This window comes from Natator depressus, chromosome 7, assembly GCF_965152275.1.
Source record: "Natator depressus isolate rNatDep1 chromosome 7, rNatDep2.hap1, whole genome shotgun sequence".
NCBI lineage: Eukaryota > Metazoa > Chordata > Testudines > Cheloniidae > Natator > Natator depressus.
Genome location: NC_134240.1, coordinates 80,147,017 through 80,160,994, shown reverse-complemented (window position 1 = coordinate 80,160,994; position 13,978 = coordinate 80,147,017). Strand labels below are relative to the sequence as shown.

General features: G+C 42.6%; 1 protein-coding gene across 4 annotated transcripts in view; it reads left to right on the top strand.

The window, feature by feature from the left end:
• Positions 1 to 13,978, top strand: part of HERC4 (HECT and RLD domain containing E3 ubiquitin protein ligase 4) — an 81,674-nt gene that overhangs the window by 66,240 nt on the left and 1,456 nt on the right. For all 4 annotated transcript variants that reach the window (XM_074958879.1, XM_074958876.1, XM_074958877.1 and 1 more), the window contains 2 exons: positions 3,266 to 3,449; positions 5,129 to 5,231. In XM_074958879.1, coding sequence (XP_074814980.1) covers positions 3,266 to 3,449; positions 5,129 to 5,231 — 287 coding nt within the window. The remainder of the gene's footprint in view (positions 1 to 3,265; positions 3,450 to 5,128; positions 5,232 to 13,978) is intronic.

Below are 13,978 nucleotides of genomic sequence, written 5' to 3'. Positions count from 1 at the left end.
AGTTTGGGAAAGGTAATTCTGGGGACATCTTTTCCTTTTGCAGAAAAGTTGAATGAGTCTGATGGTAAGGATCTTGTAACATTCTCAGGCAGAGATTTTTGTCATTGAAGTGATGGATTCTATTACTTCTCTTTAAAACAAACTTTTTTTTATTAATTCCCATTCCACTCCTTTCAGTGTATTGGCAGATGGCGATGGCACCACTTTTCCCTTTGTTGAGGGCCCTGACTTAGTTACCAGCAATTTTTTTTTGTCCCCTGTCCATTCTCTCTCGCTCCTTCCCCTCGCGCATATTTTTGTTTGTTCTTTTTTCCCCTTGGCTTTTTTGTGTATTTTCATTTTGCTTTAGTTTTTCTTTTTTGCATGCTCCTGTTTTTGCTTCCTTTTCATGGACTGGTGGAGCAGAGAACATGTTCCTTGAGACCATGACGTGCTTATAGCTGAACTGAGGTTGTGAGGACAGGGAAAATATGGTTGGCTAGGCAGATTGCTGCTTGAGCCTATAGTATTTAGTCCTTTCTGTACCTGCTGACTCAGGAGAACAACAGTATCAGATATCCCATCCTGGACTCTCTTGACCTCATAGCTTGATATTTGGATGGGTGTCAGACTTAGAGCATTCATGTTCGGAGGCCATTCAAACTATTCATAATCACAGCAGAAAATGTTATCGAACCAAATAGAGGTGTCCCCCCACCCCCCCGCCTCTCTCTCTCTCTCTGGGTGCAACAGAACCAATTATAATCAGGGCCAGCAGGTCTTGCTTCTATTTTAGACTGTGTTGTCACTGTCAAGACAAATCTTTCCGTTAGCTTGCTGTGAATCTGGCTAGAAGTAATCAGTACATTCCATCTGCCAGTAGATGACTATTCTATTTTTACTTACCCAGTAACAACCAAATTCCTAAAGAGTCTGACTAGGATTTCCCCACCAGTAGTGAAGCCAGCACCACAGTGGGATCTTACTCTCATACTTTCAACACTTAACAGGCCATCTTTCAAACCGATGGCCATGTTCTTGATGTCCCATCTTCTATGAAGGGTGCCTTCCGGAAGATCATTACATTGGCCAGGAGAAAAGGGGAGCTGGAGGCCCTCACGGTCTACCTGCCATACACATACATTTCATAAAGAGAAGGTATCCCTTTGCCTCCACCCAAATTCATCCTGTAGGTAACTTCCGAGGTCTGCATAAACCAGTTGATTTGCTTTACTGGTATTCTTTGCCTCATGCCTCCAGCGAGTAGATGAGACTTGGTTCTCTCGACATCAGATGAGCATTGGCATTCTACCTGCAAAGAGTGAAATCATTTAGAAAATAACCTAGATTATTTGTTGCTATAGCAGAGTGAGCATGGGGACAAGCGATATCTGCGCAGAGACTCTTTAAGTGAATTTCTGGCTGTATCCTCCTCTGCTGTCAGTTGGTGCATCTCCCTCCTCCAGATGGGTTGAGGGCCCTTTCCACTAGAGCACAGACAACCTCAGTAGCATTTCTTTAAGAAGTCCCTCTGCTAGACATTTGTAAGGGAGCAACCTGGAATTCCATCTGCACTTTCAAGAAGTATTATGCGTTGCTACAAGCCTCTTCTGCTGATGCAGCCTCTGGAATTGCAGTGTTACAGGCATCTGTACTCCTGCATCCTCATACCTCCCTTCCTATTTGACTACTGCTTGCCAGTCACCCACCTGTGAAATACTCATAGGGACCAGCATTCTCACCGGTCAGTGCAGGTTCTTTGAGATGTGTGGTCCAGATCCATATACCACTACTTGCCTTCCTTCCCCTCTGCTTCAGACACTACTGGATTTGTAGCAGAGAAGGAACTGGAGAGGTAGTTGCTCTGCACTTCCCCTTGTACCGCTGGTATGGAGCACAAGGAGGTCCAGGGTGCAGGCACAGACCAACAGACATTATTTTCAAGATTTTCTGGTCTGAGATGCATGTGCTTGTATACCCATGTGTAGAATACAGATAGAGACCACACATTTTGAAAAAATCTCCAGTTACAGGTGAGTAGCCTCCTTCTTTTTTTTTCTTTAAATTCTTGGCTGATAGTAAAGGATCACTATGGTGCTGCCAGTATTTGTGGGATTTCATTGTTAAGGAAGTACCTGTTGTTTCATGAAGATGTCTATTCACTTTTTTTGTTTTCCTGCTTAATTGTTGTATATTTACATGAATTGGAAGCATGCCAAGAGATTCAGGTACTGCCTGAAGTGTACTGGGAAGGTGTGTGCCTTATCAATAATTGTTAGTACTGATTATCATCTGACACTGACAGTGTTTTAAGAGTTTTTTTCAGTCCTCTATCATTTAGCACCCTTTATTTTCCTTTGTATGGCAGTCTCAATTACAATCTTAATAATAATGTGATTATTGCAGCAACATTACCTAGCAAAAGGTAGCATTGTAAAAATTTGCATGGCAACCGCCCAAACAAATGCCAGGCTGTTTGCAAGGTGCATTCAAATGATCCTTCTGAGATAAATGATGACCCTGATAAAACATAAAAATACTATGGATTTCCCTGAAGAAAATGTACTGGTAATCTGCTAACAGAAATAATGGCAGCATGATTGAACCACTTAATGCTGACTAGACTGGTGTAAAAATATTCACAGTCAAAGGTAAACTAGTAAGTTATTGGATTTTTGCCACGTGTACTTGAGTGCAAACACTTCAAGTATCTTGCCTGAAATGTTCATGCTCGTTAGTAACAAGGAGTAGTTCTCTTAGTCAAACTATTTTCCCTAACCGTAATTAGCCCTTTCTGTCTGACCCAGACACTATACAGAACATAAGATGTCCATGAGAGTTATGAATTTGTCTTCCAACACTGAGCATACACAATCACTCCCTAAAACTGAAAATAATCCTTTTTAGTAAAGGAACAACAGTGACTTGAATAATTAGTTTCAGACCACTATACTGTGAATCAGCATTTTAAGAGGCAGTGCAAGTCTCCTGAAGAGCCAATTCATTGTGGAGGGTACAAATAATTAAAAGGCTCATGTTGTCTGAAATGCATTATTTAATGTTCTTTGTCCAGTCCATACTCTCTCTGTTTTGGGAAGAATTGAATTCATGCTCTGCTCATGGTCAAAGGATCTTCATTGTGGCCATAGCAAAGACCATAGGCAGAATACAGTATCTTAAAAATTAGTATTTTGTGCTAAGTTGACCATTGATTGATTTATAGAAGAATGGTGCTTAAATATCTTCAGTTTTTTAAAATGTGTTTGCTTTTGTCTTCACTCTACAGGCAAGAATTTGTAGATGCCTATGTGGATTATATCTTCAGTAAATCAGTGGCTTCCTTATTTGATGCATTCCATGCAGGCTTTCATAAGGTGTGTGGTGGTAAAGTTCTTCAGCTCTTCCAGCCCAGTGAGCTGCAGGCGATGGTGATTGGGAACACAAATTATGATTGGAAAGAACTGGAGAAGGTAAGTGCTAGTTTAGTTAGAGTACATTAAATTGGTATACATTTAAAATGCAAAAGCAAAACACTTGATGGTATTGCCTCTCCAACACTTCCTGCCCCCACATTCCTATGCTGAAGTTAAGCTTTCCAGTTTCCCTAAAGATGAGGTAACAGAATTTTGCTAACAGTAAATGGAGTCTCTTTAATTTCTACAGATTCATCCTCACCCTTAATGTTTCATATCTGATCTCTCTAAAATCTCTTGGACAAACATTGCGGAGAACTGAGAGAGAACCATATATATTAAATTTTTAAGGGGAAAAAGTTAACAAAAAATATGTTTAATACATGAACTTTTGTGTTCAAAGAATTTAAGTTTAAGGGTCTCTGGTGGTTTCACACATCTCTTGTTTGAATGATAGTTCCATCTACTCCAAAAACCATCACAGAGCTCCATTTACTGGCAGGTGACCTAGATGTGAGTTCTGTTGTTGGTTTTTTTTTATAGTGCCCCTTATTATCTAGACACACAAACCATTAGGAATTTTCCTTATTATAATATGCAACGCATTAGTCAACAAGTGGCCAAATATATTTTAGTGCATGGGTGTGATGACAAGGTTGTGTAGTCCAAAACAAGTTATATATTCTGAATTACTTTTGTGTGTTGCCTTATGAAGTCATGCAGGCAGAAAGGAAATTAAAATATTTTAAAATGTTTATCCAGGTGTTTTATAAACTGAAAAAAGGTCCATTTCCTTTTTTGGACTATAAATCCTTAAAACATCTTCTGGACATTACACAAGTTCCATTTGTGTTGTTTGGTATCACAAGAACCCTGCTGTGTGGAATTTCCTTCCTATTCCAGTGCCATACATTTTCTTTTCTTTCAAGTCTCTCCCTATGAATCCACAAATACTAATCCATGCCATTAATGAATGGGGACAGTAGTTTTGTAGTATTAAAAACAATAGCTCTAATATAGAACCTTCCACTAGGTCTCCTCGTTCATTTTGTGTTTTTTGGTGATGAAGTGGTGCTGATCCCTGAACTCTGTGTACCATGGCTGAGAACAGTAGATGTTAACAAGTAGTAATACACCTATATTTCATAGACTTCTCATGTGATGCTACAAATCCTGCTTATATTGGATAAAGTAATAGAAAAAGACACCCAGTTTTAGTGTTCAGTGTAGTAGATGTACACTTTATTGGGAAGGCTTTAGGATTTTTGTTTAGAAGCTAGGATTTTTCAGTAAATGCACACAAGAAATTTCTTAACTTTCAGAAGGATCCCAAAGTCCTTTGAGTCACTGTTCATCCACCACTGAAATGCGGTGGTGGTTAAACAATGTTACTGTGTACAGTCAATAAATAATAATGTATTCAACTGAAAGTGCAAGAGGCATTTATATAGGCAGAGTGTAAATACCCTGATTAGAATTTACTGGTGTTAGAATCATTTTAGTAGTAGGATGTTAACTGGTATCCAGTGTGGGAGAAAACATTATCTTTAGAGGTAAAAACATAAAAAAGTAAACTTTGGTGAAAAAAATAAAAATGCATATAGAACAATGACATTTGTAGTTTTGAATAACTCAGGAGCAATGTGTTGTCTCTTTCTACATACAGTATTTACATATTCAGAGTGTCCTGATATTTTGTGAATTTGACTAATAATCACATGTTTTGGTCACTTCAGAACACAGAATATAAAGGAGAATATTGGGCAGACCATCCTACAATTAAAATCTTTTGGGATGTTTTTCACGAGTTACCACTGGAAAAGAAAAAACAGTTTCTGTGTAAGTATTTGAAACTAGTCTATGGAAATAGGAAACCTAGTAGGATTACTGTAGCTTGATACTTTTCTAGAGTGGGACAAAACAAATTATACCTAATTTTAATAACTAATAATTATATCTACCTACTTTTTAAGGTGAATGCATCATGGGAGTTTTTGTCAATAACTTTGTGTGTGAGTCTTGTAAGGTCACAAAAGGGTTGAGTTGTGGGGCTCTGGGTTGGTATTTGGATGGCTGTGGTCACGTTTGGTTAGTTGTTGGGTAGTCACCAACGGCAACCAATCTATTGTACTTCATTAGTTGGTGAGTGGATGGTCGACAATGATAATCGTGTAGCTTGTTCTGGATTTCCTTATTTGAATGACCCTTTAATCGCTTCATAGTGGCCAACAGGGTAGAGCAGCACTGCCATGCACTTTGGTATTTATTTATTTATTTTAATATGTAGGCCATGGCATTCACCACTGGATTCACCAAGTCCTGATAAATGGTTTTATTTTGGGTGGTGGATAGCCTGGTTAATTCAGACTGTTCTCATTGCTTTGCTGATGCAAGTACCTCCCCAGTGAAGAAATTTCAGGTTACTTTACAGAAAAAAATCAAGCACATTCCGATAGAACTGTTTACACACTTCTCTCTCCTCATGCAGTATTGCTACAGCTGTGACCAGTTGAAGTGCTCGCTCTGGAGCACCTGTGGTTTTGTAGCGGAGCTCTCAGCAGGACATTTTTCAAGAAAGCCCTTGTTGATTTCCCCATTCACTCGATCTATAATAGTCCAGATTTGTTGCCCTTCATAATATGTTGCAGTGATCAACTTTTTGAACAGGTTCTTGGGGAAATCTGAGGTGGTTGGATTATTATTCATGGCAGTCAGTAAACTTAAAATAATCGCAAACGGCTGAAATCCCCAATCTCATTTGTCCAATAAATCTAGGAATTTTGTCCATCCCGGAATAGGCTCCTTTTCATTACCTCCAAGACTTATTTTTTTCTTAGGTGGAAATATAATTTGATATCACTTGATTGTAAACGCTAAAAGATCGTAGCTATAGGCGAATAATGGAAAACATATCCAATAATTTCCTTTCTGCTTGTAGTATCTACCACAGTTTTGCTACGTGTTAGCTATTTCCCTCCGGTGTGCAGTTTTGGAGGTGGTTCAAAGCTGCAGCACAGCTTGTTCTGACCCTTTCTCTGGCTGCTGCCAGATGATTCTTTCTAAAGCTGGGTAAAAACTTGTGGAAAATAGCGACAATAATTCCAATGCCAACCAAGTAACGACACACAGAAGACCTTGCTTATAAGGTAATGTATGCAAATAAAATGTTGATCATCGGCTGATGAGCAATCCAGGATGGGTAGAATTGTGCGGGAGACATAGCTAGCAGAAAGAAACTTATTGGATAAGAAACTTTCCATTCTGCAGCCCAGAATCTTCTGCAGTTCTGCTATGCAGGGGTAGGGGAGGGTAAGAGAACAAACAAAAGGAATGAGGGGGGGAAGCCCCTCCCTTTTTACAGCATTGCTCAAGCAGCAAGGTTATTACTGGAACACTGCCTCCAGCACCTTCCTGCCAAAGGAGGCCTCTTCAGAAGGTTAAGTCCAGTCTACAACATCTGATAAAGATGTTAACCAGTGACCATGTTGCTGCTTTGGAGATCTCTGTGATGGAAGCACGTGCTCTTTCGGCCCACAAGGTTGCGATTTGGTCTTATGGAGTGCACCTTGATTCTTTCTGGGACAGGAACATTGGCTGCCTTGTATGTCTCATCAATATGTAGTCTGATCCATCTAGCAAGGAGAGCTTGGAGACTGAATCCTTGAGACTCTGGATGGAAGGAGATAAGCAGAACGCCTGACTTCCTTGTGGGTTCTGTATGCTTGATGTAAATTTTCAATGCTTTTCTGACATCTAAAGTGTGCCACAGCTTCTCAGTTAGGTACTGTGGATTCAGACATAATGGGAGGGACATTTCCCTGCAAGGCATGGAAAAGAGAGTTTACCTTTGGCAAGACCATTTCTGAATCCTTAGCACCACCTTATCATGAAACATGCAGTAAGTTTCATGCACAGATAAGGTGCCCATTCTGAAACTTGTCAGGCAGTTGTGTTAGCCACCAGAAAATAGGTTTTGAGGGAGAGGTAAAATGGTTATGCAGAAATCAAGTCCAAAAGGATGAGTGGTTAGGGCTGTCAACACCCGGAGTAGATCCTATTCAGAAAAGATGAGTTTGACTGCTGGTTTGGCCAATATGACTGCTCTGAGGAACCTGGATACCTGAGGGTTCTTGACCAGGGAGCCTGAATATCCTGCGAACAGTACAATACTGAGGCCTACACCTGGCACATAATGATGCTTGGCTGAAGTTCCTTTATCATTCCTTCTTGAAGGAAGTCTAGAATAACTTGAATCCTGGGATGCTGTGAGTTTGCTCTGTGCTCTTGACACGAAAGGCTGAATTTACTCCAGGTGGATGGGTAGGCTTTTAGACTGGAAGTTCTCCTAGAAGAGAGTGAAGTCCCTATCACTTTGTAAGATAGGCTGAGTATGGCTAATACTTCCCTTTTCAATAGCCAGGCTGTTAGATGAAGATGGCCTGGTCTGGATGGAAGAATGGTCCTTGGTAAAGAATGGTAGTTGCAGTGGTGGTTCCAGCTGTAGTTCTGTTTTGTTAGAGAACCAGGGTATCCCTGGCCAGTGTGGGAGTTAACACTTATCATCTTTACATCCTCTGACCTTATGTTTGGGTCATTTTCCCTGTGAGAGGAAAAGGTGGGAAAGCATATAGCAGGGCCTGTGGCCATCTGTGTGACAGAGCGTCTGTTTTCATAGACTTAGAGTCTGCTTCCCTGGTGAAGTATTTTGGCCGCTTTGTATTCTTGTGATTAGCCAACAGGTCAACTGATTAAACTGAATGTCCTGTGAGATCAGGTTGAAGATTTCCTGGTTTTAGGCACAATTTTGAGTTGCTGACATTGTGCTGGCTGAGCCAGTCTGCCTTTTGGTTCAGTTCCCCTTGTATGTGGATTGCCTTTAGGGAGAGGAGAGTCATTTCTGCCCATTCCATTTTCTCCACCACTTCTGCATGTAGAGCTGCAGTCCTTGTCCCTCCTTGGTTGTTTTATATATGCAGCTGTTGTCAGCCTGGGGATATGATTTCCATCCACGTGGCTCTTGAATCTTGGAAGAGTTAGTTTGACTGCCCTGAGTTCCAAGAGACAGATGCTGTAGTTCATTTGTCTGAGGTTTCAGATGCCTCATACCCTTCTAGGTCACAGATGTACTCCCCATCCCTTAATGCAGGCATCAATGGTGAGAACCTACAGGTCTTGAAAGCATATGGAAAGAACCTTGAGGATGTTTCCCCAGACTTTCCACCACATCAGGGAGTTGAGGACCTGTTTTGGACATGTAAGTGAAGTTGCCTGAGTTTGGGGGAGTAGTCCCATGTTTTCAGAAGAAAAGTGTGAAGGCACCTGACGTGTGATTTTTGCCAATGGGTAACTCCTATGCATGAAACCAGGAGGCCCAGTAGCTGAGGGCAGGGAACAATAGGTGAGCTCTTTCACTTGGCCAGTGTGGATATCAGATTCTGAATCTTCTGGAATCTGTTTACTGATTGGTACAGCTGTGCTGTTGAAGTATCTATTTCCACACCCAGATAAATTATTCTTGTTAAGGGGTTCAAGGAACTTTACTTCATGTTTATTATGAATCCATGTGCTTGCAGGAGATCCAGAGTCTGAAATGTGGTACTGTGCGCTACCACCTGGGGTGGGGCTCTGATTAAGGAGTCATCAGAAAGAGGGTACAGGTGAATACCCTGGGACCTGAGTCTGGCTATGGTCACCACCAGCATCATCATAAATACCATGGGGGCTGATAAGACACCGATTGGAAGTGTTAGGTACTAATAGTGATTCGTGATATAAGCAGCAAATCTCAGAAGCCTGCAGGGGCACACTGGAATGTGAAGGAATGCATCTGCCAAATTGACTGAGGTTAGGAAGTACCCTGACACAGGGATGTCGCTATCAGTTAGTTTCCATCTGGAACTTAATTTTCCTTATTTGTTTGTTGAGCCTTTTGAAGTTGAGGATGACCTTGACTCCTCTAGTGTGTACTTCTGAGCAATGACGAAGGTGGAGTAAAACCCTAATCAATGCTCTCCTGTGGAAACTCCTCCTATTGTTGTATGGCCAGAAGTTGGGAGATCTTGTTCTGGACCAGCTTGCACTTTTGCAGGGTTGCGGGAGGTTGGATGAAGAAGGGATGGGGTGGAGCCCTTTGCTCAAGAGGGTATTCCTGGAACACACTTACCTTTCTGTGATTGAAACAAACCATTTATCTGGAAAATGGAAAATCCTGCTGCTCAGGTCTGGGTGGAGGCACATTTGCTTGTTGTCGTAAAGGGCTTTTGAAGGTTGCAGGAGCTCCTGTTCCTTGGTTCCAAGGTTTTCCCTTGACGTATCTGTATCTGGTTTTCTCTGAAACCTCGGTGAGGAAGATGGATAAAAGGAGCGTATCTGGGGTTTGTAGTGGTTTGGAGTCCCTTCTTGGAATACTAAGTTGACTAGGGAAGGACTATTCGGTTTTAGTCACATTTTCAGTCACTGTCTTGTCCAGTTTTTCTCTGAAGAAGAGAGATATTGTGAATGTAGAAGAGCACGGGAAATGTTTGAAGTGTCTACTTTCAAGAGACAAAGCCATGTGTGTCTCCTGGCAGTGGAGCTAGATGCCACGGTCCTGGCAGAAAACCTCATAGTATCCATTAACGCATCTGCCATTAATGCTGTTGCTTAAGAGATTTTCTTAAGTATAGACTTAGTAAGTTTGGTTTCTGATCTTAAGGGCTTTCAGGTCATAGAATCATAGAATAGAATCATAGAATATCAGGGTTGGAAGGGACCTCAGGAGGTCATCTAGTCCAACCTTCTGCTCAAAGCAGGACCAATCCCCAACTAAATCATCCTAGCCAGGGCTTTGTCAAGCCTGACCTTAAAAACTTCTAAGGAAGGAGATTCCACCACCTCCCTAGGTAACGCATTCCAGTGTTTCACCACCCTCCCAGTGAAAAAGTTTTTTCTAATATCCAACCTAAACCTCCCCCACTGCAACTTGAGACCATTACTCCTTGTTCCGTCATCAGCTACCACTGAGAACAGTCTAGATCCATCCTCTTTGGAACCCCCTTTCAGGTAGTTGAAAGCAGCTATCAAATCCCCCCTCATTCTTCTCTTCCGCAGACTAAACAATCCCAGTTCCCTCAGCCTCTCCTCATAAGTCATGTGTTCCAGTCCCCTAATCATTTTTGTTGCCCTCCGCTGGACTCTTTCCAGTTTTTCCACATCCTTCTTGTAGTGTGGGGCCCAAAACTAGACACAGTACTCCAGATGAGGCCTCACCAATGTCGAATAGAGGAGAATGATCACGTCCCTCGATCTGCTGGCAATGCCCCTACTTATACATCCCAAAATGCCATTGGCCTTCTTGGCAACAAGGGCACATTGTTGACTCGTATCCAGCTTTTCGTCCACTGTAACCCCTAGGTCCTTTCCTGCAGAACTGCTGCCGAGCCATTCTGTCCCTAGTCTGTAGCGGTGCATGGGATTCTTCCGTCTTAAGTGCAGGACTCTGCATTTGTCCTTGTTGCACCTCATCAGATTTCTTTTGGCCCAATCCTCTAATTTGTCTAGGGCCCTCTGTATCCTCTCCCTACCCTCCAGCGTATCTACCTCTCTTCCAGTTTAGTGTCATCTGCAAACTTGCTGAGGGTGCAATCCACATCATCCTCCAGATCATTAATGAAGATATTGAATAAAACCGGCCCGAGGACCAACCCTTGGGGCACTCCACTTGATACCGGCTGCCAACTAGACATGGAGCCATTGATCACTACCCGTTGAGCCCGACAATCTAGCCAACTTTCTATCCACCTTATCGTCCATTCATCCAGCCCATACTTCTTTAACTTGCTGACAAGAATACTGTGGGAGACCATGTCAAAAGCTTTGCTAAAGTCAAGGAACAACACGTCCACCGCTTTCCTCTCATCCACAGAGCCAGTTATCTCGTCATAGAAGGCAATTAGATTAGTCAGGCATGACTTGCCCTTGGTGAATCCATGCTGACTCTTCCTGATCACTTTCCTCTCCTCTAAGTGCTTCAGAATTGATTCCTTGAGGACCTGCTCCATGATTTTTCCAGGGACTGAGGTGAGGCTGACTGGCCTGTAGTTCCCAGGATCCTCCTCCTTCCCTTTTTTAAAGATGGGCACTACATTAGCCTTTTTCCAGTCATCCGGGACTTCCCCCGATCGCCATGAGTTTTTAAAAGAGAATGGCCAATGGCTCTGCAATCAGATCTGCCAGTTCCTTTAGCACTCTCGGATGCAGCGCATCCGGCCCCATGGACTTGTGCTCGTCCAGCTTTTCTAAATAGTCCCGAACCACTTCTTTCTCCACAGAGGGCTGGTCACCTCCTCCCCATGCTGTGCTGCCCCGTGCAGTAGTCTGGGAGCTGACCTTGTTCGTGAAGACAGAGGCAAAAAAAGCATTGAGTACATTAGCTTTTTCCACATCCTCTGTCACTAGGTTGCCTCCCTCATTCAGTAAGGGGCCCACACTTTCCTTGGCTTTCTTCTTGTTGCCAACATACCTGAAGAAACCCTTCTTGTTACTCTTAACATCTCTTACTAGCTGCAACTCCAGGTGTGATTTGGCCTTCCTGATTTCACTCCTGCATACCCGAGCAATATTTTTGTACTCTTCCCTGGTCATTTGTCCAATCTTCCACTTCTTGTAAGCTTCTTTTTTGTGTTTAAAATTAGCAAGGATTTCACTGTTAAGCCAAGCTGGTCGCCTGCCATATTTACTATTCTTTCTACACATCGGGATGGTTTGTCCCTGTAACCTCAATAAGGATTCTTTAAAATACAGCCAGCTCTCCTGGACTCCTTTCCCCCTCATGTTATTCTCCCAGCCCCATGACATTGTAACTTAAGGAAACCAATTGGCTGTCAGAAATGCTCTGAAAGTTGGTGAGGAAACATCAAAGTCCCTTCTGTGAGTAACTTTCACCTTATCCATTGGCTCCTTGGGAAAGAAGTATCCTTTGGATGGAATAATCATATAAGCTAGAGATGCTACTGCAGCATTGACCTTAAGCACATCAGTTATGACATTTTGGCTCCTGGAGCTTGTAGAATCTGAGAGTGTGCCTGTTAACGTGCTTGCCCGTTTCAGGAGCTTCCCACTTCTCCCTGATTACCCTCTCAAAGAATGGTGCAGAATTGCTGCTTCTGGAGAGGATTTAGCAGGAAGTCATGTGCTCTGAGGCTTGTCCTCAAGGGACTGCTCAGTTTGTATGTGCATAGTTGATACAACCTTTATGCACTTCGTTTCAGAGTCCTCGGGGAAAAAGTCTATGCTGCATTTTGTCTGTTCTGCTCAGAATCAGTCTGATGGCTTTCCTTCCTCGGTGAAGTATGAGTCTGAATTGGAGGACTAACATCTTCTGGGCTTTTTCTTATCCTTTTTGTTCTTTTTGGATTTCATTTAAAAAAGATTCATACACTTTACTGGTGTGGCCACATGGCAAGCCTTGTACAGGGCCTGAACCCTCTGTAAAATTCGCCCTTAAGTCCTCGCCTGTAAATTCCCACTTTCCCAGGCTGGGGGATGGGGACTCACTACAAGGAGGATCGGAGGTGTGGGGGGGTACTGATTATGAGCCCTGCTTCTTTCCCCAGATCATTTGGAACCAATTTCAGGACTTTGTGGTGAACTTGGTGCCCTCCTACGAACTTATCCTTGTGGTCTTGAATTGCTCCAGGACTCAGCCCCTTGCGGAATGAAATTTTCCTCAACCTTAGAGCCTCTCCAAGTTCTGCTCGATCTCCCTCTGTCAGGCTTTTCTGTAGTGAAGTTGCAGCTTTTTGTGGGGCAAATGGTTCCTAACATGTCTGTCCAACTCAAAGCGCTGTGTCATGGTGGTAGAATCAGCTGGCTGAGAAGCGAGGGCATAATTCACCCTCCATGCAGTCTGTTAGTGCTCTATCTGTGAGGCAGCCTTATTTGGGCTTATCCGTGTGCTTGTGTGGCTACTGTGCCATTCCTGAAAGTGGGCAGAGGAGCTCAGCCACTGAATTGCTGACTACCCGGGCTGAGAGGAGTAGAAAACAAAGAATGCTGCTCACTACTACCCAAAAACAAAGAAAATAAAGAGACAAAGGAAAGGCCAGGAGCAAAGAGAACTGTGATTGACTGCTTCTGCAGAGGCAGCAAATCTGGCAGCAAGCTGGAGAAAAGGGAGTGTGGCCAGCAAGGGCTGTGCTGCAGCTTTAAACCACCGCTGGAAGTGCACAGGAGTGGAATAGCCCAGGCATAGCAGAATTGTGGGAGATGCTGGGCTGCAGTAACATATAAAAGGAGGACAATTGTGTACGAAATTCCCTTAGTCAGAAACAAAGTTGTTGGTAATGGCTCATGCAGTCATTTCAAATCCAGGGCAGACCCATGTAATTGATATTGAACAGATTAATACCTGGTTACTTAGTTACCTGCAAATATGATAGTGTCCACAAAAATGATGTGTACTCACTGCTCTCTAAATAAGTAAACCTTGGCAAAAGAGGGACTTTGTTCTATTTGACACACATTTGACAATATAAACAGAATAAGACATACATGAATCAGAGTTTATATGTACAAAGCAGCATTCATTTACTATTTTTAATTAAAAA